General features: G+C 36.0%; 1 protein-coding gene across 1 annotated transcript in view; it reads right to left on the reverse strand.

Moving 5' to 3' along the window:
- Positions 1-27,639, reverse strand: part of DENND1B (DENN domain containing 1B) — a 150,338-nt gene that overhangs the window by 33,253 nt on the left and 89,446 nt on the right. Inside the window, exons 11-15 of the mRNA XM_058808514.1 lie at positions 23,569-23,669; positions 17,999-18,044; positions 16,379-16,480; positions 8,518-8,643; positions 536-637 (exon numbers count right to left, since the gene is read on the reverse strand). Coding sequence (XP_058664497.1) covers positions 536-637; positions 8,518-8,643; positions 16,379-16,480; positions 17,999-18,044; positions 23,569-23,669 — 477 coding nt within the window. The remainder of the gene's footprint in view (positions 1-535; positions 638-8,517; positions 8,644-16,378; positions 16,481-17,998; positions 18,045-23,568; positions 23,670-27,639) is intronic.

Raw genomic sequence — 27,639 nt, forward strand, 5'->3', positions numbered from 1 at the left:
CCTCTACTAATTCAAATTCTGCTTTAAGAGGTCAGCTAGAATACTGTTCAGACCACCCCTATAGCTCAGGTTTGTGACATTCTCTGTGTGCATACTTCAAAAAGCCTAGAAAACAAAACTGCAGTTGCAGGATGAATCCAGTTTTTAAATAAAGACCAGTGAATTCCAATTTAAGTTAAGCACTCTGCTCTTCAGGCTCTTTGGGCATGAGCCAAGAGAGCTGAAAATGAAGTTCAACCATCAAGCTGGGAGATCCCTGATTTTTCTTGTTTAGTTGGGTTGCTGACTGGCTCTGCAGAGATGCTGCACTTGCTCTGCACCCTGGGGTTATTTTTTTTTGTTCAGTTTCAGCACCACTCCTTTGAACTATAACTGCAGACATAAAAATACAACAAATCTGGGATGACTGTACCCAAAGTACTTGTATTTAGATTTCAGCCCAGACTTTTGTAGGCTGACAGAAAGGAAAATGTACTTAAACACAGATCTGTTTTAACAGAAAATCCTTAAATATGGGCCATTTGCCCTCTTATACCTGTTTAAACAGTTGAAGATTAACAGCTGCTTCCAGGAACTGCTTAGTTGTACTGGAACGATGCTTCACAAAACTATTCTCACAAAAAGTTATAGGCTCTCCCTAAAAATGAAACAGGAAAAGTTAGGATGGTGAGCATAGATATATACTGTAATTCAGTCCAAAAATATGTGTCTGCACCAAATTAATTCTATATTTATTCTACCAAGACATGAGAAGATTGATAAATACATTGCTGATTTAACAGGAAATTATTGAAACACACATCTATTTTATTTTTACATAAAACAAAGGCTACAAACTGAAACATGTTTATGAAAAAGGTTTAAACATTAACACTTAAACAATAAAACTTATTCTCCCACATGGGAAAAGTGCAGAACCCTTGGATGATGAAAGAAGATAAACAAGTATTCATTGAAAAGTCAGAGCTTGTTGCAAAAAACTGAAAACAACACTCATTGAAAGAAAGAAATGTTAATGAAAATCTTTATAAACAATCAGATTCTTTCCTCTGTTTAAATGAAATTCCCTAATTTCATTTAAAATTTGCTGTCTTCAGTGTGCACAGACCACTGGATGTTCCTGAGGAGCATTTCTCCAATTTTCTTATTCTTTTCCATACTTTGTGATAAATACTTGAAGCTGTTTGGCGGACAAGTAATTATGAAGTTTGCGTGGCAAGGAAGGTACACAATCAGATTTCACTGTAAAACTGAAAGGCCTCTCACCCAAATTTACAAAACCAAAATGATTACCAGGCTAGCAACAATTACCAAAGATCTGAGACACAAAACTTGGAATGCCACAACGTGCCCCACCCACATCTACCATTTGAAATTTTACTATCCAGAAGCTGCATCTCCAGTGCAGTCCCACAACAGCATAAAAGATACCTCAGCCACTAAGAAAGATCAAAGGCAGCTGCTGCACTGACCTTCACAACAGCTCCAGCCACTTTAAAGACAAATGCATTAATGGCCATGATCACCCCAGCTTTGTGCTCCTAACCCTGTTTAACTCCAATGACACGTGGCACTTCTGCACTTCATCATTCCAGCTGACTGCCAGGAGCTGCTTCCAGAGTGTCACCAAGCACTTTCTAAAGGAGACTTAGCTGAGTTCGCTGGAGCAGTTGTAAATTATTTTCAATTCCTCCTTACACCTTGTTTTTAAATTGCTCAAGTGTGACCCAAGGGAATGTTGCAGTAAAACCACTGTGATGTCATTTTAAAATCTATTCTTATACTATCAAAAACTTCCCTTTTTCCAAGTCTTTCTTTTCTTTCTGACCCAGCAAAGTATTTAAGTAGAACAACAAGTCTTGCATCCTTACTTCTTTATGGAAGCTGATTTTAGAAAAGATCTTTCACTGGAAGAACTAGAGCCTTAGATGTGCACAATCATTGCCCTGTCCCAGGGTAGCTCAGTGCTCTGAAACACAAACCCAGCTCAGTACAACACACAGCACTGGGTTCATCAAATCTCCAGAAGCACTCAAGTTATTCCCCCTACTCATCCCAAAATAGCTGGTGAACATTGTATACATGCAGGGCATGCTGGATCTGCCAAACAGCCTGAAATATTTGTAGTACTTTAAATGGCACTGCCTTCCTGACCCACTTTGCATTAGCTATTCTTGAGCTCCTAAAGACTCTTGTCTTAAGAAGATGACCCCAAGCTACTTAGCAAATCAAAGTGCATCAAAACAAATGGAACAGTCACATAAGACATAGTATAAGACAGTGCTCCTGAGGGCAGACTCTCTTCTCAGTTCTGTTGCTCTTCCAAGAAATTTCAAGGCAGTAAATTAAATGAACTCCCTATATATACATACACACGCACACACACATATATATCATATTTATTTAATTATTTGTTGTTGTTACACAAAGGAAGAACTTCTGGATACAGAGGCTTTGTAGAAGTGCAGCTCTGACTAGATGATGGCTCATGACATACTAGGAAACATTAAATTTAGGCATAAAGAGAGAAACAAAATATTTTCAAATTAAACTATTTAATAAAATAAAAGCTAAGCTATGCTTCCCTGTGCCAGTCTCCCAGTTCTCTTGGGATAGATGAAAAAGGAGAGGTTATCTCCCTACAGGAGAGAAAACAGGCACGCTGGCTCTGCCCTTTCACACCAGCCAGGGAAGAGAGAGCAGCCAGCCAGTTCTCCTGACGGCACTTCTTGTGGTGGAGCCTTCTAAGAGAACACCAGGAAATGATAGTTCAACACTCCTTTTTAGTGCATGGCTGTAATATTTTCCCAAATACTTTCCTTTAGTCACTGAATGTTTCAGATACCTAGTAAGAATGCATGTACTGGTGCATCTGTTCCCTTATCAGTACAGCTCAGACACAGAATAACCAAAGCTATTTCTTTGTTGAAAATTCATTTAATTCTATAAGGAATTCACATCCAGAGGTCATACATATTATTTCAACCTGCTGACTGTGAGACTGATTTAAAAATCTGAGTAGGTTTAAAGCTCCTACCTGTTCAGCACTCGAAAATGAGAAAATCTGTTGAAACCTGCAGAAATTCCACATGGAAGCTTTCGCAGGCTATCTGTGGTAACTTTAATGAAATTGCATTAAATAACACTATTAACTCCTAGCTCTTTTATTTGTTCAAGGTTCTCACCAACAAAATTGTTTTCCAAATCTTCAAGATCATTACTTGCAAACACAAAGCCTTTTGAAGCACTATTTAACAAGTGAATTGTTGAATTACTATAAACAAACCTAGCTCTCAATGTTTTCATACATAAAGCTTGTACCATTCCTGTTTCAGCAAATACAGCTGACTACCTTTAGAACCAGAGTTCTGGAGGAATGCTGCACTGATATTTAACTGCTCAGCCATCAGCTGGCCCCTGTTGTATTGATCTACAATGTACTTTCAAAACAAGTTCGATCTAAGCCCAGTGGGGACTCTGTACTGAAAAGTAGACAGCTAATACTCACACCAAACAATCTATGCCCAAACATGATATCTGTCCTTCTAACAACAGTTGCTATAGAATTTTCTTCCCCTTTCATAGCTTGCCACACACAGCAGGAATTTCTGAGTCTAAGCTACATTCACATTTTAAGCAAGCTATTTATACGGACCTCAATGGAACATGAAACCTGAGCTAAACCAGTGTGATCATTTTAAAAGGAATTAAAAACCCCTAGATTAGAAGGTGTGTTTGTGCTTTCTAAATCTAGCGATATTTAACTTGAACAAGAAGTAAAAATACTTTTTTATTGCAGAAAACATTACCTCACTCTAGCATGACTCATCCCAACTATTAGTTCTATTGCAATAATTAATATAATTTCATTTTGATATTAAAATTCCTCTTCTTAAAAATTTCTGTCATAACATTCAGACATAATGGCCAAGGGGTAACTGAGCATGTGCCTGCGATAATTTACAAATAAATTTTTCCAAAATTTGTAAATTTTTTGCAATCAGCCAAAAAACCCAACAAGATTCAGACATACTGATATTTCTTACAGTTAAACTATACCAAAAACCAACTCCTCTTAGCACAGTAACTACATTCAGAAAAAGACCAGTAACAGTCCTTGACACAAAAGAACCAATATGGTTTTCAACATGTGAAATAGAATTCTTATAGAATTCTTATAGAATTCAAATAAATAGGCATAACAGGTATTACAAAGGGTGTTTCTGGATTTAAACACCAATGATGTTCTGCCATTTCATTACTGTATCCTGCTGTACTTTTTTATACCTAACTCTTGGGGCAAAGGTAAACAACTCAATGCCCACTGCAAGAGATATCTGCAATTTTGAAATTCAATTATAATCATTTACTATCTCCTCATCCTCAAATAATTCAGGTGTATTCTGAATAATTTTTTCCAATAAAAATTTTATTTATTTTTTTGTATTATTCTGATTCATTGTAATTGAATACAACATCTGATGTCACTGCTTGTCAGTACTGGCCCAAAGCATCCAGTTAACAATCAATTAAAGAGAGGTCAGACAGGCTGTGCCATCTTCACCATGAAGGTTATCCTGGTTATCCTATTCCCTCCCTGAACTCCTACTGCTGAGCATTCCAGAGCAAGCCAGCAGCCTTTGCTCTTCATTTCATTTCTGATAAGTGATGTCAAAGCCATCACAACTTGAAACAAAGCTGTTCTGGTTTTATTTCTTTTAAGATCCAGAGCTTCAAGGCCTTTATCCCCAAAAGAGGGGAAATTACACTCTATCATTGTAAGTATTGTTATATTCAGTATTTTTCTACTCTTATCTACCACTCCCTCTCCAGATATAGACTGGGACAGAATTCTTTTAAAGAATTCTTTATGTCACATATTATTTTATTAACTGACCATATTGCATATGATTTATGAAAAACATGTACTAGCCTTTGCCTTCTTCTGCCCATGTACACGCAGGAAGAAGGCGTAAAGTAAAATAGCTGGGAAAAACACATCACACATAACCTGATAACAAAATGACACAAACTTCACAACTGCCCTATTTGTGTCTATGTCCCACCTATGCCTTCAATTCTGAAACATGGAACATGCAGTATTATACAGAAGAAATCCCCAAATTTCTTTGGACTACTCAAAGAAATTAGGAGCAACACAACGTTCAAGGCCAAGTTGTGGGCACTCAAAGTAAACAATATCTCAAAATGGATTGCAGCCCTTTATGTGAAGGAGACCATATACAAAACCACTACAATTCACCATTCCATTGATAATACTTTTTTCTGGACTATTTTTAGGTCATTTACCAAATGACACTAAAGAAATTTTTTCAATCATCCCCACAAACCATGTGTTCTGGATTAAACCAAAGCAGAGTTCCAGCTAGTCATGTGTATTCAGCATTCAACACCAGACTAGAACCAGAACCCCAGTGAAGGCAGAAATGGACACTGTGTGAATGTCAGGTCCTTAGCACTAGCTGGGCTGCTTTGCTCTACAGATCCACTCCTACTACACAATATTTGCTAATGTAAAGTGTAGCATATTAAAAAGTACTCTTAACAGTTATATCAATGTAACAGGTTAATTTAGTAATGATTAAATCAGAAAAACCAGCTATTTCTTCTTTTACTGGATTAAGTGTTTCATTATCATTTAATATGCACAAAAAATTATTATAAACTTTCTCTATTACATGTCATATTTCCTGTCTGTATTGGAGTAGTCAGATTTTCCATATGGTCCTTTGGAGGACCACGAACTCTCTGCAAGACCCCTGAAGATTCCCATTTTGCCTTTCACCAATCATTTTTTTCAATAATTGCTAGACGTTTGTCCAAGACATATTGCTATACCGGGGAGAATCTGTCCTGTGCTGCAAACAAACAGTTGCACAGAATGAGTGTTCAGTGTGATGAACAGCGTTTGGAGTGAAGTGTTGGATGAGTACAGACACTATTAAAGCTGTTCTTTACTCAAAGTGAATATTAATGACAGTTGTTTCATGTTTCAAGTTGAAATCATACAGGACACACTGCTGCAAGGAAAATAGTTCACTTAGACATGTTTTTCAACTTTCAAGCAATTGATAAATGTTCAAAAACATTATTTTATTTTTCACCAAGATATTTTTGATCCTCAGAACTGTACCCCAAAACACATCAGTTCTTGATTTTGAAAATATAAGTTTATTTATAGCAAGAGTATTTCAAATCTATATGGAAAATATTTTTATTTAAGTGTTACCCCTACAAACTTTCTATACAAATACTACTTGAGTTCCTGAAAGAATGTAAATTAGGTCTGTAGCTGTGGTTTAAATTACCTTATTAGACCTGGCACCACAGACTCCAAAACAAAGGGAAGTATTTTCTTTGCAATAGCAGTTACCAAGCTTTGAGACTCTTGACAAATATTCCTAATACAGCCAAATGTGATTTGATTTTTTTCAGCTTTCCAATTCACAAAAGAAAAGGCAAATGCAGAATGAGCTGAATAATCATGTGAAAATCCTCTTAATTTCTACTAATCCAGAGTGAAGTAAATTTTTCTTTCACAATAAAAATTCTGTGAAATACTGAATTAGTTAAGATTATGTGAATGCTCAAAAAGGGGGCTTTATTTATTTTTAAATATGCTTTGTCTTTGAACAACTTGATATCAATCCAAGATATGCTAGTATTTGCCAGCAGACTTCTGCCTGCAAAGATATTTTGAAATAACTTGTCTTTAAAAAAAAAAAATCAGGCCACAATGGTTTCATAAATATCTTTCTTATATGCAATCAGCGGAGCCAAAACCAGATAAATCTGCACAAGAAAATAATGCAGAAAGAAAGACTTCAAAGGTCATTTTGACAAATGTTTGCCAGTTGAAATGATGCACAGTGTACAGTTTCCAATACAGTACAAATGTAGATCTCAGATATGCCAACAGCTTAACTGAAATAAAATGGGAACCAGTTAAAAGGAGAGCTCATTTCAAAAGAGATGCTAACCAGGTTGCTAAAGAACTTGCACATTCAGTTCCACATTTACCAAAACAAAGGACTGACAGAAGCTTATTTCTGGTCAGACTAGAGCTAAGGACAGAAGCAGACTGACATCCTTCTGTTTGCACATATCCTAAGTGTCCAAAAGACACTTTTTGACTGAACAGCTCTTACTGCAAGCTGCCATGAGTTGGCATGGACTAGTGTCCTCACCTTTAGACTAAGGAGAGAACTACATTCAGGTGATGGCACTATGGAATAAAGGATAACTATCTGTATTGTTGAAATGAATTTGTTTTATTGAAGCAAGCAGTGTGTTGAAACCCAGCGATTTCTAGAACAGGTGCAGCCCTTTCTGTATGAAATGCAAATGGAATTTCCATATTGTAAGAGAGCTGCTAAACACCAACACGTGAACTAAAGCTTTACATGACTGCAAGCCTGCATGGGTTACCTGCCCTCCCACAACAGTGGCTCTCAATGGCACAGCTTTGCAGCTCCTCTGCCAAATGTCCATGGCACAAAAGACTGCCTGGAAGAGAACCACTTGGGGAGAAGGAAGACCTAAGGGCCAAACTGTATTTTAGAGATCCTCCCAGTAAAGCCCTCTTCTGGAATTAATAACTATCCTATCCATTTCCATCAAGGAATACCATAGGTCCTTAGAATGCTCTTCCCACCCCCAAACAAATATCCACCCATGCTCCACACACCTACCAGCTTTACTAACTTGATTCTTCAAGTGAGGATGATTTTCTCCTGTCAAATCTGAATTTATCTAAATCCATCAGACAACCAAACATCCAATCCTCAGAATTTGATTCACTCAATGTCATCTCAGTGCATTTGATCAAAGCAACCACTACCAGTAGCTTGCAAGAAAAATAATCTGGACTGATGGATGAAATTAATCTCTAAATTTTTTCTGATAACTTACTTTATCTCCAACTCAATATGTGTCACCTCATTATTTAGAAATTATGAAAGCTCATAAAACATTATTCAACTGAATACCAGCAAAACGTGAAAAATACAAATTCGGAGGTTCTGATGAGATGAAATGGGTTTTCATTTCTCCTGTCTTCCATGTGTAATCAAAATAAGTATATAATAGGAGTGATGCATGTTTGACTCATATCTGGCTTCTGCTAGGAAAGAAGCTTCTGCCCTCCAACACAGCAAAATCTCCGGAAAAACGATGGAGTCTGAAAGGCACAGCCCCTCCAGTTCTTCACCACACTAAACCAGGTGAGCTGTGTGTGAGCAGCTTCACTAATAAAAGCTGATTTTATACTTAACAAATAACAAAATTGATACAAACAAGAAAATAGCTGACTTTGGATGAGTATTTTTTAGTTCAATTCACTGTCGAGAGATGGTGGTATCTTCCAATTCCTTAGCACAGAGTAAGATTTAAAACAGACTATTCCAAACTGGCATAAAACATTTCACATTTTGCTTGAAAGACTGAGACCCTGCTCCTATAAATTCAAGGAAAAAGGCGACAGGGAAGCCATCTTACTGGTTTGTATCTCAGTGCATCTCTGTAGGATCCGAAGAGCGCTGCCTGTGCCCGAAGGAAGGCCTTGGCCACTCCATCGCCCGTGGCTGTCGACTGCTTTTTCAGTTTATTTTTCAAGGCCGAGACCTGCGTGACAGAGTGGAACAGTTAAATTAACACCTCAGAAATTGGTACAGCGAGGTATGAACCCAATCAGCAGGCAAACCATAGTGTCTATAGGTCAGCCAAAAATTCATCCTCCTCCTTGATAGCTTATCTTTTTAACTGCAAGGAGCACCTGCTGGCCTGTTAATTGAAATGAAGGCAGGGGATGATGGTAGAGTGCTAATGCAGATTGGTTTATGCTCTCTTTTTTTCCCAAGGCCTCTCGACATAAATATGTTTAATTATTTTACAGTAAAATGCATGCAAGTCACTTTATTGCAGATTTTTGTTCCGGCATAATATGCATTTGCTTGCTTGAATGTAGACAGTTCGATCTGTTTTATTTAAGCTATGAAGGTTTATTTTTAAGGATTCTTAATGGTCACTTACTAGTCAGTGCCAAGGAGTATCTCTTATTTTAGGTCAAATTCCTATCTTATATAATTTCTCATGCAACATGGGAGTACCTGCTACCACAGTCAAATAGTTGAGAAAAGTTTTTTGTAAATTCAGTGTAACACAGCCTACAGAATTGTCCTTGAAGATAAATGTGAAAGGGAAGGAAAAAAAAAAAAAAACAGCAATTAGGAAGCGCCTGCAGTTTAGAAGAAAAAAAGACCACTGTGATTACAGTACTTGACTTTTTAAAAGAGGTTTGTGTTTTTTACTTGGCAAATAACAACCACTGGTTAGACAGAATTAGAGAAAAAGAAAAAAAGAAACGGGGGAAGTTTTAATTTAATAACTGCTACTTCAACATATTTTGGAGGAAAATCATATAATTCTGGAATTATTACAAGATATGTGGAATTTTACCCACATAGAGCCTGTACTCTCCTAATTTCTATTATGAGGGACACCCGGAAAATAAGTCAATTTTACTAACATAGAATACACATTTCTACATCCCTTTGTATTGCAATGTTCCACAACAGGGTATTATTTAAGTCTCTAAATGAAGGAACATTCTGAGTTACTATTTAAAAGGAATATTATAAATACAAACTTATCACCAAAACAGCTTTCATTCTTTTGGAAATATATGCAAGAATTAATATCTTTTTGTTTCTTTATTCAAGCAGTCCTGACGGCTCTTGTAGATGATGATTGTAATTGAAGTGTCAACCTAATTAACAACTAAACTTTGAATAATGCTAATGAGAACTGAACATGGCATCAGAGAAAAGACCAGCTCTACAGGTGATAAACCTTCACAGTAGTGACATTTTCCAGTGTAAAGTCACAGTTACTGCGATCTGATCAAAGAGAGAGACCCCCATTGGGTCCAATTATAACTATAGTTTGGAAAAAAAAAATTATTGAGTTATGATGTTCATAATCTATGCAGAAAGGCCTTTACAGTATAGGTCTTTTCCCCATAGCTGTGATCTTTTCAATTTATATCCAAGCTCCACAGATCTAGATAAAAGTTTTGAGCCTGATTCGTTTAGCCCATGGAAAGCACACACCAAGGCTCATTTACGTTCTTGCCTTACACCTCAAAAGGAAAAAAAAAAAGTACAAGTCCAAGTACAAAAACCAGTTAAGAAGTTCAAGGTTGAAAAAATAAATGCATGTCTTGGTTTTGTGGTTTGATTTTTTTTCTTTTGTTCTGTATTGTACAATTATTTTAAAGTTGTAAAATATAAGATTTCATTGTGGGGAAAATAAATGCATACAAGGAAGACCTGCATATAGACAGTAGCACAATTTGACTAAAATAAAAGCAATAACATCAATTCAACAAGAACTGTCACCATTAAAATTTTGTCTCTGTCAAGACAGGCAAAGCATCTTCTCAATGTAAGGGAGGTAAAATGCAAAAAAATCTCTAGACTCTTTTAATCTACATTCTTCTAAATTGTACCTTACAATTAGGGGAAATTATGGCAGATGATAGGACAGGTTAAGAGAAGAGGGACGGTAAAGATAATGCAGAGCAGAGGGACTACATGACCAAATGAGGAACATGAATGAAAAAGGTATTTTCTAATTTTCTCAGTTCAGGCATACCCTAAGCACCCTACTGTAAATTTGATTAACAGGATGCTTTAGGCAAAAAATGTGCTAAAAAGAACAGCAGAAAACAACCAATCTCCTGCTCTGCTGGTGTGTTATTAGCGCAGCAATATTAAGACTCTCCAATGGGCTGAGAGGCACTCTAGACAGACACACATCTTTGTGTGCTGTCCTGGAGAGAGCTTGAGCCTCAGAAAGACAATGCCAGAATTCAAAGAAAGCTCCTCCAACTCCTGCTTCTCTCAGGGGGCAATGCTTAAAGGCGAGAAGAGTTCCATCAGATTTATCTGCAGAAGAACCAGGAGCAGGGTGCTCTCAAGAAGAAGCCTGCAGAGATCATGGGAGCCACAGCTGTGTGTGAGCACAGCCCTGATGGGCCTGCTGTCCCCTGCAGGACCCTGGCTGGGGACCCCAAAGTGCCCCTGGGACCTGCCATGGCATCCTCCAAGCTGGGGCCAGTGAACACACAAGAACAGGACAGTGCTTAGTCAGGGCTCAGCCCAGCCACACTTGGGTAGGCTGATGGCAAATTCTCCCAGTTCCGCATGGGAATCTTAGCCAGAGTGACAATGCAGTTATTACAGCCAGGACAGCAGGCACAGGTAAGAGACAGTGTGCACTGATCTCCTGGGAAGGACCTGGTACACAGCAGGATTGTGATTGCTTACATCCATGCACCTCAAACCAAGGAAATGTGAGACCCCTTTAGGTGACACCACTAACAGCACTTGAAATTATTTTAAAATTACACAATTCTGACACTAACCAAAAAAACAGCAAGCAGCATCTGTATCAAAATCTTTTCCTCATTTATATTTCATATTTTATATTTTAACCCATTTACCTAACTATGATTCAGAACGCTCATCCTTTTTTCTTTTGTATCTCTCTTGCAGAAATAGACTTTCATGAAGTTTAAAAATAGAGAACTGCAAGAAACAAACTGCAGGGGTTAGAATGCTGTTAAAATTTATTTCTGAAAGACACCAGTGATCCACTGCAGAAATTGTATTATTAATTTACACTAGAAGCAAACTGTTTTTATCTTCTCCTAGCAACAGCTTCTCATAGGAAGGTGACTTCATTGGACAGCTAAACACTGCCAGTGAAGAGCAATCAGAACTTCAGGAAGGTCTAAATCAATACAATAGTTTTTCAAAGATACAGATGAGACTGATGTGTAATTAAGTGTATCTAAAATGCAGAAACACACTGTGTTGGTCATTGAAGCAAAAAGTGTAATTTATTTAAATGGTTACCCATACAACCTTTCTAGGTGTCCTAAAATCTAAATATCTGATAGACAGAAAACATGACTAATATCTCTTCAATATCCATGTGAATAGAAGACTTATATATAAATTTAAACACATATAGAAGAATTATGTTTGTATTTGTTTGTTATCTGAGAAATACAGAACCATACACTGGAGTTTTGAAGGACTATTAGATCTCTGAAAAAATATATCCAATTATTTCTCTGGTATTAGCAACACTTCTTATGTTTTAAACTACTTTTTGCTGTTCTCCATCAGATGATACCACTACAAAGGTAAGTAGAAGGTCACTCAAAAACAAGAAAGTAAGAGAAGATCACAGAGTAAAGGAACAAAACAAAAACCTCAAAACAAACCAGAGTCTGATATTTAAATTACCATTTCTAGTAAAGGGCTTCTGTGTATTTGAATATTATCTATACACAGAGGCTTAGGCATCTCAGGGAGACCTCCAGCATTAACTAAAAATTTCGTCATTTAGTCAAAAACAGCTATTTAAATGCAAATGTTTTCAAAACGAGCTGTACTTTTCAATCTCATATGCTAGCTTCTAAAATTATATCAAGGTTCAACAGAATCTCAACTCTAAGTTCACAATAAATAGTCATTTCATAACACTGCAAGCACTGCTGACTGCTGAGTTTCTAAATATATTTTTGTATACTTTCTTACGGAAAAAAAATCATAAATTATGCTATTTATATTTTGCAAAAAATATTTTTAATTGCACTGTTATACATTGACTTTAATTTCTTTATAATACCATTAATCATCGTATCTTACAAAATAATTTGTACTCCAAATAATCGCTGCATAAAGTAACCAATTTTTTGCGCTACTTTTAGAACAGTAATGTTCATATGCCAAATTTATGGTGTTAAAATCCTCTAAATTTAGGAATCTCAAAACTAAATCTCTGAAGTCCAGTTTACATTCTGTACTGCATCACAGTGTGTAGGTACCAGGCAGTACAAACACTGCACATATTTTAACAGCTCTGTAGCTTTTGCAGTTGACAATATTTAACCAGCACAGAGGAAGTTAAAAGACTATAAAGTCTGTTGTCTTCTGAAGATCATATTTATAAAAGTTCTGCTCAGTTTATGATTTCAAGTCATTAAGACTTGGTTGCTAGAGGTGATGCTGTCAATTCTGGAAGCTGTTTGGGAAAGTGTTCACATCTGAGCAAAGGAGAAGTCTTTATGTCAAGTTAAGTGCAAGCAGGTATTGCAGGGTCAGGCCCAAAATTTATAAATTTCAGTCTATGGTCGCGTGTGTTCTTCTAGTGCCTTATATTATTAAAGTAGTGATCTCAGTGTTATTATATTAAGAAATTTACTCCCACAGAAGTAGCTCCTTTTCTTTTTTTTTTTTAATTAAAAAATAATAGACAAATTCACAGTGAAATGATGAAATTTAAAAACAAGCTTTCTTGTCAGAAAAGTGAAAAAAGAGGGGCTTTCCCCCTTCCAAGAAAACAAAGGATTCCTGAAAGTCTTGCCCTGATTTATTCTCCCAATTTTAAATACCTTAGGAGTAGCGGAACTGCTACTGGCATGGTAGTATTTCTAACAGTCAATAAATCTCAAATATTATGTGTGAATATTGGAATGAAGCCATTAAGAAGATTACAGCATGCAACACAGCAGAGGGTCCCCATGAAAAAAGGACTGGTAATTCAGGACAACTGTGACCACTGACCTTTGAACAGTCAAGACCACTGGTCAGTCTGACAGAATAATAGAGTTCACATGCATGGAAACTCATCTAGCCTGTACCTATAATTTAAATGCTTAAGTGAATGATTTAAAAATGCCTTTAAATCTCAGTTAATTTATTATACAGTTTATTAGACAACGCCATAGAATAATGTTTCTTTCAATCTTAAATTTATCCTGAAAAAATTCACGATCAGAGCGTGTATACAAGGGTAAACCATTAAATACCTATGCTGTGAGGACATCATCAGGCTTATTGATCAAGAAAATAATTACTCTGTTCCCTCTGGACACAAGAAACAATTTTAAAAAACTTGGAAAATATTGCATTTCTTTTGTTAGGCTGTTAACCAACCTGGAATCAATTTTTGAAAGGGACAGTAAGACTACAACTTCTTTTATATTTTCAGTTCTTCATTCTGTTTTAATGCCTTTCAGAGGTACTCATTATATTTTTTCATCAGAAGTTTTACTACTTTTGTACGTACGCTTATGAGGTTTTTCTATATAAGTTAAAATGTTTCACACATGTATCTCTGACGTTCCCTTTAATGTTTGAAGCCTGACTTACCATTTTGACTCTACACTATTGTGTCTTACACTTTTCCTCAAGATGTCAGCAGCTGCACTGCCCCTCATGAATGCAAAAGGAGGACAAGCATTTTGTCACCTTATGAACCAAACACAGCCCTGTGCCTTTTGTTTCCAGGTTTCCCAATTATAATTGTATATACATTCCATCAAAATGTTTAAAGTGCCTTACGGATTGAAGTGAAGTAAGAGATGAGACTATTCAAATTAAAAACTTCAGTATAAAACCCTCAAGTTCTGCAAGTATATTTTGCATAGAACACCGGCTTTTTTTGCTTTATATTAGATATGGAAAAAATGTTATAAGTCTAGACTGTACGCTTGGATAACCTAAATTAGGATTTGCAGTAATAACATGCATGTATTCTGGGAGAAAATACACTTCTAGAAGCAGTCAGATCTGTATCCCTATTTCCTTTATGCTAGTCTGCTTATTTAGAGATCATTTTTATATGCACCTGTAAAACACATGACAAGTGCCTCTTATGGCACAAAGATCCATTTTGGCTGTTCAAAGGACCTCCAGCTGTAACTGCAGCATGTCATGGAATATGATGCCTAATTCTCAATTCCACATCCAGCTATTATTTAGCATGCAGGCCTTCATGACATTATAACATCAACCCTGGTCACTCAGTGGAAGTCCAGTTAAAGCTCCTGACACACCAGGAAATGTCTCTTTCTTTACTTGTTATACTCTCAAATGACAGAGTACAGTCAAAGTTACTGTATTTATATTTGTGCTTGTATCCATGCATATGTAAATCACAAAACATCACAAAAATCTACCAATTTAATAATAAATACACTAATGTAAACCACAGAACATCATAGTAATTTTATAGTCTTTTACATCTCTGAACTACAGTTGATACAGAGTCCAAAGACTGACCAGATGATCTATAAAAATGTTTAGACTTATTTTTAGATCATTAAAATCAAAGGGCAGTGTCACAAATGCTATCATCAAGAGTTTGACTTCCATTGTACTAAATATATATACAAATTATCAACAGTAACAAAAGACACAGTATGCCACAATAGGATCTTACTTTGATTATGACAGGGGTATTTTATGATTTACAATTTCAGAAAATGTAACTCTTTGATTTCATATTTTGATATAAAATTCTTTGTCTTGACAACTATTTGTGACAGCTTGTGCATCTTTAATTGAATAATGAAAACAGTGGTTTCACAATTATATTCTTTTAGAGCTCTACTGGGAAAAACAAGATAAGTGAATTTTGTGACTGTTTAAAATGATATACAGACTATGTTCTCCTATAGGCAATAAAAAAAGAAAAAAAAAGGCAAAAAAAAGCAGGGGGGCACCCTCTGCAAGATCAAAGTCCAGAAAGAACTAGCACTTAATTTATCATCCTTTACAGACAAAAGACAGCTTTCGTCATTTCAAAAGGATCAGATGTCTTTTATGACAAACTGGGTTTGCAGTTTAATTTACAAATAGAATTCTAAGTAAGCAGTCTTTGCTCTGCCAAAGCAAATGACAAACAGTATAGGTTTTCATTCACGCAGCCCTCAGCAGGATAGAAGAGATTAAAATAAAACTGAAATAATTTAGAGAAAACAAATAAATGTTTCACAAAGTTGAAGAAGATCAAAGCCTGAATTTTCTGACCCCAACTGTACAAGCATTTCTTATTATATTGACCAGTGCCATCAGATCATTAATTAAAAGGAAAGCGCTGGCAGGTGGCAGGGAAGCAGAAGCCGATAATTGGCCCCCTTCTTCTTTTTGCCTTCAAAAACTCTCTGGTTCTTTTGCAAGACATGCCACTAGGCAGACAGAAATGCCTACTTTGTAATATAATGATTAAGATGAGATGAAGAGACTCTTGCGTTTAAAGCAGCTCTGCCTAATGAATGCAGCTAGCTTTATAATTATGATCCTACTTTTACAATAAGGAATATGATGTTCCATTCAACGTCTCCTCAGCTGTCAAAAAGGTAAAAATCTCAAATGTAGGGGTCTGCACTAGGTGCTTTTCACCCCCTTACTCCTTTTACAGCAGTTAGCAAAACGAGGCAAAAATAATTATGAGTAATTCAAGCACCTATATAAGAAAGAATGAAATGTCTAAGACTCACCACTTCACCAGGTAGGTTGTTCAGGTCATTAAAAGGGGTTTCTAGAGTGTTTGTGTCAACATTTAGCAAAACCACATCCTCCAGTGATCTATTTTTTACTCTCTGTTAGGAAGAAAAAAAAAATACTCGAAAAACAATTTACTACAGCGTCCTCCTGAAGTACATTTTCCTTATACTGTGCTAAATTACAAATGATGATTTTATACAAAGGACAGTAATGGCAAAAAACAGTTGGAGCTTTAGATGTAGAATCTGGGAATTAGATACAGCATTCAAAGTAGCTTTTAAAAATACTTCCTATTTTTCAAACACTAAGGTTATATTAATAATCTCTGAGAGGAATTTATACAGAATGCAGTTGAATATATTGGATAAATATATATTGGAACTACACATATATTGTAACAACATTTCATTCTCTCATATTTGTGAAAATCAGATAGGATATTAATCATATAATCAGATGAAAACCAGAAAAAAAGTACAATTATTTGCAGATTTAAGTGGTAAGTACCAAGCATGTGATGCCTACTATTACCACAGAAGAATGGATAAAATGCTTTTTCATCAGTGTGCTTGGCTAGCAGCTAAGAATTTAATAATTTGTTCCTTTCAGGAAAAAGGGATAGAACTCTTTTCTATATGGCCCTACAATAATACATAATAATGCAGTGCAGGAAATAATTCCTGAAGGAACTGACATCTTTTTTTAAGGGCAGATCTTTCAGCTCCATTATTTCCTTATTGAATGAGAAAAAGCATCCTAATCAAGATATTACAACTGATGCATGCAGGTCATAATGATTTGGGAGCACAGAAGGCTGTGCCTGGAGTTGAGAAGTGTAGATGATATAGAAGGCCTTTTTTTGGAAAAACAAAAGTGCTGGTGGCTCAGAGAAGAACCCACCCCATCACCTTAGCAGATGTAAATTGATCCTTAGAAACTGCTTTAGCAGAAGTGCAAATCAAATAATGTTCCCAAATCAATTATCTACTCTGCATGATAATCAGATGGCACATGTAGGCTCCACAGCATAATCAAATGGTTATGGAAAAAGGCAAAACTATTTCTTACCCAGCTATAATGTACCAGTCAGCTGAGTTCTACTGTGTTGCTTTATGTTCAAATTTGTAAAAGCCACCTCTTGTTTTTTGGCAAAAAATACTAATTTCTAAGTTAATAGTTAGAAATGTAATGGGATGTAGGTTAGATTCAAGTTTTCAGAGGGACAGGAACATATATTATCTGGGAAATCACAGTAACACTGAAATCTGAGTGACAGTGACCCCAACATAAATTTTACCTGTTCCTGAAAAATAAATTTTTCCTCATTATTGGGAAATCTGTTGCTAAAGTGCTAAAAGGCAGGAAAATAGCTCCCACTAAGCTATTAATAAGACAGAGAAAATCATGATGTAGAGCTACATGTCTTCATGAAATACTTCAAAATTAAGATTTCAATGAGTGATATTTTTTACTTAGTACAGCATATGAAGCTTAAATTTTGTAATTCTGCATGCTAAAATAGAGGGATTTTTTCTAAAACATTTCCATTACAATTTTTTTATGGCACACACACCTCATGCTTCCCAGTACACTGAAGAGGACAGTAAACTTACCTCTATCAAGCTTAAGTGGACGCCAATTAGATAAGGCATCGGTGCACTGAAGGAAAGGAGTGGAAAACATCAAGTTTTAAATAAAACACTAATGGAGCATTTTAAATCTTGGTACATAAGACCCTAGTAGACAGTCACTGTTTAAGACAGTATTAAATGAACACAGTTGCTACAAGAATGTTTACTAGACAAGGAAAATTTTGATTTACTCTGCAGTAAAGATGACAACAAAATAAAGGATGCTGCTGCAAACTATGAGGCATGAGCAAGGAGGCACCACAGCTTTTCCTCCAGACCCAGTTCCAGTAACTGACCACACTGAGCTAACCCAGCCAATGTTCCCAAAGTGGGCTGGTTTTAAAACACCAGCTGGAGGACGTGGTCCTGCTTACCAGAGTGCAATGCAAACATCATTACCACCAGTTTTGGTTTTGAACCTTCCCCTGGCAAGCCTTTGGAAGCTGTATAATATCCTATTTAACTGAATAGGATTCCAATTCTCCTTTCCAATTTTCATAAAACAAGGGACTATATTCTCCAAATAGAACAAATATCCACACAAAGCTGCTGCAGTAAGACCTCCTGCAGCATGCAAGCAAGAAACTGAATTAGGCTTATTTATCATGGTTTCCTACAATCTTCTGTTCTGGCAACATCTGACCAAGAATATACTCAGTGTCCAGCACTGAAGGAAAAAACCTCAACAATCACCATGAGACTTTTGGGTACTGTGAGATTACTGACAATATTTACTCTCAGAGCAGTGAGCAATTGACAGGTTGGTTTAGGCAACTCATGGAAAATGAGTCACTAACAGACCACAGAAAAAAAAACTAAATAAAAATAATCCCTGAAAAATAATGGAAGGCAAGATAACATATAAGGGTACACAGCTCACAGTAATTTCTCTCATGGCAATAATCTGATCACAGATCTGAGCCAGTGGCACTGACTGATTGGTGATTGACTTCCCAAGGATGGGGCAAGGTTTCACTGCATCAATTCATGCAGTCTCATCCATTTAGTCCCACTTCTGGGACCAGAAAAAGCAATTCTCACCTGCCTACAACTACAGCCCATTTTAGAAAAATCCGTACACTCTATGTATTAGCCAATTGCTCTCATTAACAATGTCCCACAGGAGAAGATCAATGCAAAAAAAAAAAAAAAATCCAAACAAAAACCAACAAACAAAACCAAAAACTCAGACTGACTGAGGCTCAAACAAGATTTCATGGTGTCTATGATATCAAAATATAGGTTTGCTGAAATTGCAAACTGTCATGGCTTAAGGTTTCTAGACAATGGGGCTTCCAAAAAGGAAAAGAGGCCTCTGTTTTTCCACACATCTTTTTCTTAGCCCGATACTGACAAAATTTAGCACTTCCTGATGACTTCATCCAGGCTAATCCTTGTCTTTGTGAATTTACACAAATTACATGGAGTTGTAAACGAGTGTCACTCCAGAGCAGACACCCATATATATTCAGAGAGGATTTAAACAGCTTTAAACCACTCTATAGATTAAAGAATCCTTTGTACTATGTAACATATTTAACCCAGCCACTAAGAATTATTAAGGCTGACATGTTACTGAGAATTCTGCTGCAGAATATGCAGCAAAACAGATCCTCAGGTTCCTCATATCAGGATATCTCAGTGGTACAAATAATGTGAACAGGCAAAACTACAGTGAAAACAAGTGCTATGTCATGTATGGATTTTATGCACACTTGTTTTCTCATACATCAACACTGTGCCAGTAGCTTCACCACGCCTGTGCTGACTTAAGGTAGCTGATGATTTGCTCCATTAATAAATCTGCCATTAAAAAGGGAAGCATGTACCTCTTTTCTCTACAGAACAAAGCAACACTACACCATTTCAATTTTGAAGTTAACAGAATAAAGTTACAAAGCACATCTTGAAAATGGATGAAATAAAAACTGCAGGCATGGAAAGTCAATTTAATCGTTTTCAGCAAAAGGTAACTTTATTACTGCTGGATTCTGAAGCCTTAACAGCAGAGGACTGGAATATGCACACGAAATTGCTTACTACGATACTACTGGGAGCTGCTATAGAGTTTTATCTTGCTTATGCATGTCACCACCAAAAATATCAATCAGTGGTATCACTGCCCAAAATAATTACTATGTTATGCAAAACATCCAAGTTAATTGGAAAATAATTGCCCCATTCTCACGAAAACAGACGTATGTATATCCTAATTCAGAAGAGACCAAATCTCATAAAGACCTATTGCAATTGTAACTTGAATTTTCTGATTGCATTACATTCTCAACAGAGCACCAGTATAACAGATGCTTTATCATCCACAGACAAAACTGGCATATATTCTAATATTGGTGGTTCAGTTTGCCAAGATATTAGACAGAAATTTCATTAAATTAGCTTTCTTCTTCACAAAAAATAATTTTATTCAAATATAATTACTGTATCAATGTTCAAACTTAATTTTTGTTACAGTTTTCTTGAAAGCCAGCCACCCACTCCACTGAGTGCAAGAGTCTCCTATTACTTACTTAGATGTAGAAGAGAAATCAATTTTTTACAACATAATATAAAACTCAATTTTTTATGAACTGCACAGTGGATTTTTTTTCTGCACCTACAATGAATATAACTTTCTCAGCCTATATTGTGCTATCTTCTAGAAAAATAAATTTCTGACATCTCCTCTTTTGGATGGTCACTCCAATTCTCACAGTGGAGCTCCCATAATGGCACTCCAGGCCAAGCTAAGCTCATGGGGGGTACCAAGCCCCTCCTGAAGCCATGAACAGAGACTCTGCTCTGCCCCAGAGCCTGGCACTCAGCCTGCCACTCCTCAGGGTGGTGCAGTCCACACTCACCCTCTGCTTTGGGCTACTCCAGCATCATCTGTTACATTAGCTCTAAATCCAGCCTGTAAATCAGGCAGCAGGATAGAAATTAATATATTTTAATTAAAAAGGCAAGTGAAAAAATGGAAATAATTTTAATATAGCTTTTTTTTTCCTCAAAGATACATTTTTCTTTTTTCCTGCTTACAAAATGTAGCAGTTAGGCACTTAATGTAATTTATCAAAGTCTAACTCCACAGAATTGCTTATTTTATCATGATAATATTATGAAGATTCTTAGTCCAACTAATAAAAAAAAAGTGGACTTCTCTCAAAATATGCTATATGATTAATGTGCAAAAAAAAAAGGTTACAGAATGAGGCATATCTTTAAATTGATAGATTTAAATGAATTTGATCTTTGTTTACAAAAAGCCTTACTTCCACAGAACGAACAAATTATTCAACTGATATTCCCCTACTTCATATATTTGAATGCCATTTCAGGACAACACTAACTAAGAAAATGAGATTTCATGGGAGATATTCCAAGAAGTCCAAGTGAAACAGTGACAATGAAATTTCTAGGCACATTGAGCTAAAATGGCACTTATATAAAATGAAATTTGCTTATAAAAATGACATAAAAAAGAGAAGTATGCAAAATAACTTTTGCATTCTTTTATTAATTTTAAATTGGCGTGATCCTGTTCGACTGCAAACTAGGTCAGGCCTACTACAATCTTTGACCTTAAGAATTCATCAAGGTTCTTTAACTTGCTATATTATATACCTATGAGGAGAATATTTATTTACTGTTAATACATCAGAACATGAGGAAAGCTAAGTCATTGGTGTGTTTTTATTACACTTTTCCAACCTGTCTCACAAAAGAATTATTTAGATGAACAGAAAGAGAAATGTAAATGTACAAAAATCTGAGTAAAAAGGTCTGAATTACTGCGATAAATTCATCAGCTGTGCATTTCTTTTCATGAATTTTATGTTTCCTTTTGAACATCTCTAAAACAGGGGAACTTTTTACTCCACCCTACCATACTACTGTGAAAAAGAATATGGGATATAAACGAATTTTACAAGTTTAAGAAACTCCATGCTTCTTTTTAATGAGTAAAAAAATTTCTCAGGTCATACCTCTGTGACCTAGAATCCCAACTATTATCATCATCACATGGAGATGCGTACAGCATCTCATGTTGTTATTTCTGGAAACATTATGTGGGCTTAGAAGGGGAAATAAAAAAAAATCTTCTCATATTCAGGATGCATTCTACAGGGTACAGCTTGCATAAAAGTGTTGATCTGCCTTCTGAGAACAGCATTTTTGGATGATCTGAAAAATCACAAAGGTTCTGGCCATAAGCTCAAGTAATACAAAAACTAAATACACCCAAGTTCTACCCCATCCTGGTATATTTTATCAAAGGCAGGAGGAGAAACAATTAGAACAGAGTTTCTTCAAAAGAAAACTATCATTAAACATGAAAGGCTTAGCTGTACTTGTAAGTAAAAGGAGGAGTTGGAGAAAAACATTTATTCTCTTTTTTAAAACAACAAATAATATATACATGAATTGTAAGAACTACCACAAAAAAAAATATACCATGGACAAATATTGTGAACTTCAGGGAAAACTACCAAAGGCACTTAAGGAAACACAGTGAGGATTTGTTTGAAAACAAAAGTTCATTAGACTAGATGGAGTTCAGTAGAACAGCAATGCATTCGTAGGTTTGAGGGGGAAAACCTCAAACCAAAATCAACAACATAAAGCCCAGCAAATACATAAGCATAATTTATTTCTATGAAGAAAACACAGACTTAGCTCTGCTTAGGTAATATCTGGCTGCGTCTCCGGTTTTTATATATAATAATAATAATTCCTAATCTCTAGAACAGCTTGAAATGGTTCGTTTTTCCATAACAGACCCACAGGGTCTAGGTAAAGTGAAAATCTCCAGGGATGGATATTCCTGCTTAAAGGGAAAATGGAAACTCTCATTTGTTATCTCTGCTACTATTCTGAATAAAAGCAAGAAATTGTGAAACACAGCCATGTGGAAACATCATCCCCTAGAAGGATCAGAAGTGAATCAAAAAGTGATTCTTGTTCAACTTAAAAATATGCCAAAACCACAAAATCAGTCATGTGAACAGAAACTCATCAGGAAAAGCAGAATTCTTGTAATAAAAATTTTGGAGTCCCAAAAGGAGTTTTTAAGCTCTTTTGGGAAGGGGCTGGCTAGAATCCTGAGCCTGGCTGAGTTAAAATACAAATACTAAATCACTGATGAATACTAACATCTGATTCTGGAAAAAATGATCAGGGTTTTTTTGAATGCTTCTAGAAGTATAATGTATTTCAACCTAAACTAAAAGCCAAATAAAAGAAAACTGTAACATGCTTGCATTTAAATTATTGAATGAATTCTCTTACCAACAAAACAGAACCAGTACTTACAAACAGGATTCTAAATGCTGTACTAATAGGAATCAGCACTGTAATTCAAGATACCAATTCAAACATCAAGGCATGATGGAATATCCCTAGTCAAGTCATCATTTAAGCATTGGCCTAAGTGCTTTCATAAACTGGAACCTGTTTGCTTAGTCATAATAAAAAGTCAGTGTTTTCATCAGTTACTCAGAATTCTAAGACAGGTCAGAATCTCAGAAATGGGGATAACAGGTTAGCTATCTTACCAGCAGTAGTCCAGAAGATGTGGAGGAAGCACTGGGATGTAAATATGTTGCCAATACATTGGATATAACAATGCAGCTGACGCATGAACACAAGCAGTTAACTAAAAATAAAAATATACACACAGAATTGGCAACAAAAAAACCATGAATAAAAAGAAAATACAAAATCTTAAATTAACTTTAGACATGCAAAAATCTTAACCTCCCCAAACCACCTCTTATATAATTTTGTAAATTACTCTGAATTGCAAAAACACATCGACAAAAAACTCTGATGTATGTATACAAGCACAACATCTGCAAGAAGGCAGGCTAACAAGTCAGCCCTCCCTGCTCAGCTATTCCCTTAGAAAAAGGGAAATAATCATGAATTGCTTGATGCAGTCATGGTCAAACATGAGCACTGCCATGAACACACAGGACTGAAGTGCACCCCTGTTCCACTTGGCTCCACTGAGTGGGAAAGACTCAGGAGAGTTTTCTAGTCCCCATTTCTGCTGTTTTAACTGGAATTGAGCTGAAGCTGCATGAAACCACAGAACTGCACAAAATTCAGAAGCAGGATTAACTCCTGTTTGGGTCACTACCTTGATTTCCAAACCATCTTATAAAAAAAAAAAATCTGAATATTCCTGTAACAAAAATGCATCTTAATTACAATTTTCCAAAATTCCCTTCCCAAAGCAGAGACTTCCAAGCCTGGCACAAGGATCATGGCAAATGAACTCCTTGACCAAGAAAGGAGGTGCTACAAACTGCTTACCACTCCAAACGGACATCTCTGGTTTTCGAAAACAAACAAAAAAACACCACAACCACCACTTTACCCCCAAAACAAAGAAACAAAGAAGTATGGAATTCATTAGAAATGGGGCCAAGTTCATTCCACAAGTGAACAAAATAATCTTGCAATATGTAAAGAATTCCAATTTGATCTATCTTTGCTATAAGGGAGTCTCTCAAATTTTTGTTATTTTAATATGCAGGCACAGAGTTACAACAGAATGAGTAAAAATCCAGACTGTTCACAACATGGCAGCCTATATCCATCCCATGTAGCACTACAAACCTCATAGAAAAAGGAGAAAAAACACTTTAAGAGCATGCCCCATATAGAAGTTACCAAGCTAACGGAAAAGAAGAGGCTGTCCTAATGTTTTATATCACAACTAAATTACTACCCAAGTTTAACTTGATAATAACACTGTTTATTAGACATGAACTTTCACAGTAACAAAACAGAGCAAAAAATAAAATGTAAATCCTGCCCATACAGCAAGTGCTAAAACATTATGGATTTTACAGGGAAAAAAACCAACCCTCTTAGTGGAACAGATCAGCAGTTAAAGTGTTCACATCCTGGTTGCCTTGGACATTTAGATTTGTAAATAAAAAATTACATTACAATTTTGTACACATATTTTTACACTAAAAATTAAGAAAAGCAGTTATAAGACCATTGCAGCAGAAATCACAGACAATTACAATTTGTGCAGCCTAGTTTGCTCAGCCCTCAGATTAATATAACACGATTAAATATGGAAAAGAAGAGGGTCTGAAAGCTCCTGAGGGATATCATTAGGGCAAATTGCCAAAGAATGAAACATGAGCCAGTCAGGAGAGTCTGGAAGCTGCAGGGGTACCAAGGGACTTGAATGTTCGACAGTTGGAGCTTCAGTAATGTGTGAACTGCAGGTTAAGGTATCAGGAGACTCTGCTCACTGACACACAGAATGTCACTATTGACCAGCGAGCTGCCCCAGCCTGACAGCTACACAGCAGAAAGCCAAGGATATCATAATTCCCTATTTAAACTCTTCCTTGCACATTAACATCTCCTTTCTTAGCTTTACACTACACTTCTGCAATTACTCTCATTTTGGACTTATAATAATGGGTATTTTAATAATTATTGGGTTGTTACTATGAATTGATTTGGGGAAGAAATAAATGAGTACCTTCTCCCTCTTCTACACAATGGGATTTATGAGGTTTATTTCCATATTATCTGTCTGTGTAGCTGAACTAACACTACTGTTAGCACAGTCCAGCTCAGCATCGTGTTTTTTGCTCTTTCACTCAGAATAGATATGGTATTACTATAATGTCCACATACTTTTGTACATAGTATATAAATTTCAAACCACAACAACCTATAGAAAAAAATCAGCATTTCTTGTATTTCAATCAGAGGCTGCAATAAAGCTGACCATACAGTTATACAGGATATCCCCTGATGTATACAGTTGCCTCCTCCTTCTCTTAATAGGCATTCTTAAATTATGAATTAAGATGACTATACTATTTGCATGAAGAAATTTTCCTATCTTATGCATGTCTGTTATATTTTAATTCTCACTTTAACAGAGGAACTATGCAATTCCTTAAAAACATCTGAAGTTTTATTAACTTGTTTTATAATCTGTATTTTAGTGTGGCACTCCCACTAGCATCTATTTACCATTTATAATTTTTTATCTACTATTTTTTTATTTCTAGCAGGAAAGGCAAAGATTTGATAACTTACACATCGAGTTTTTGTTGTACTGTTCATCACTTTTCTATTTAATAACATCTTACTGTAAGATCTTATTTAAACATTTCCCTTTATGCTGTTGCAGTATGTTTCCAAACATTTTAGTATGCCATGAATATGTTTTAAAGTTTCCTGTTTACAAGCCTGTAACACAAGCAGCTATGGGACTGTGCTGCTCTTCAAACTGTGCCACATTTTATTATTCTGCCAACTCTGCCTTTAAGCAAATACCGATAAGATAATTATGGATTTCATATTAAAATTTGCATACTTGGTATGTGTAAAACAATCTCTTTTTTGCCTTTTTTTTTTTTTTTGCTGTTTCAATGGTGACTGCATTTCTCAAATGCATTAGTTATTTAAATAACCTTCCTCTTTAACTGACACATCCACTCCACAGAACAGAATGGGAACTGCTGTGAGCCCTGAACAATGCTGCACTTAAGGAACAAGGCAGTTCAGGAGCTCTGAAAAGCCAGGTACCAGGGAGAACTCGACCATTTACATCAGAGCTCCACAGAGGTGACACCGGGTTTGGGGGTGTCCAACAGTGTCCATGCACAGGAGCTGAGCCTGGCAGGCACCTGCCAAAGGCTACAGGGCTCATCCTCAAACAGAGCACTCAGCACAAGCTCCCAGGCAAAGAAATGAGATCTGTTGCTTGACCAAGTGGGGATATCTTCTGCAGAAAACAATTCCTTACACTATTAAGGCACAAAGACATCTCTCTGGAGTCTGTCAATTGACTGCTATCTATTCCAAAAGGAGTTATCAAGAACTACCTTGAAAAGATATGTCACAGATCATAAAAATCAAAAGAGGTACACGTCTCCGAAGTTATCTTGAAGTTGTCTTCAGCAGACATTCTCCCAAACCATCTTGAAGTTGTCCTCAAGACTGTGTCCAACCCTACCTATTCTTCCACTGACAACTGGATATAAACACCAACTGAGAATTGTGATTCCTTTTATAGGTAGGTTTTACACTAAAGGCAAACGCCTCTGTCCAATAAAGGTTGCTGTATGTTTATGTATGCACACAGATATATCATTGCACAACTCTGCAGTTGATGCAGATTAAAAACCTTAGATTATAACAGGCAAGTGCTGAAGAACCTCATCTCTGCAAATCTCGCAATTTATTTCTTGGTTTGAGGCAACAAATTATGTCGAGACATCCTCCTGTAGTTCATTTCACTACAAAAGATCTACTAGGGCTGTGTTTCTATCCATTAAAAAATGGGCAGACAGTTTTTAAGTAAAGTTTTTGTCAGCTGAAACTCATTTGCCAATACTCAACAGAACTTCTAATACTTTTACTTCCATCAATTTTGATATTTAGATTGCTTTTCTCCATTTCAAAGAATGTCTTTTAGTTAAACAATTTTTATTTTCAGAAATAAATCTAATTATCTTTTTAAAACTGGTTTAAATAATGTAGTTTTGAATTACATGAACAGCATGAGTCAAATTATTTGAATTAGTTAAAAGCAAAATTTTCATGTTCAACCCTTTAACAAATAAACACATCTAATT

The sequence above is a fragment of the Ammospiza caudacuta genome, chromosome 7, assembly GCF_027887145.1.
Source record: "Ammospiza caudacuta isolate bAmmCau1 chromosome 7, bAmmCau1.pri, whole genome shotgun sequence".
NCBI classification, from domain to species: domain Eukaryota; kingdom Metazoa; phylum Chordata; class Aves; order Passeriformes; family Passerellidae; genus Ammospiza; species Ammospiza caudacuta.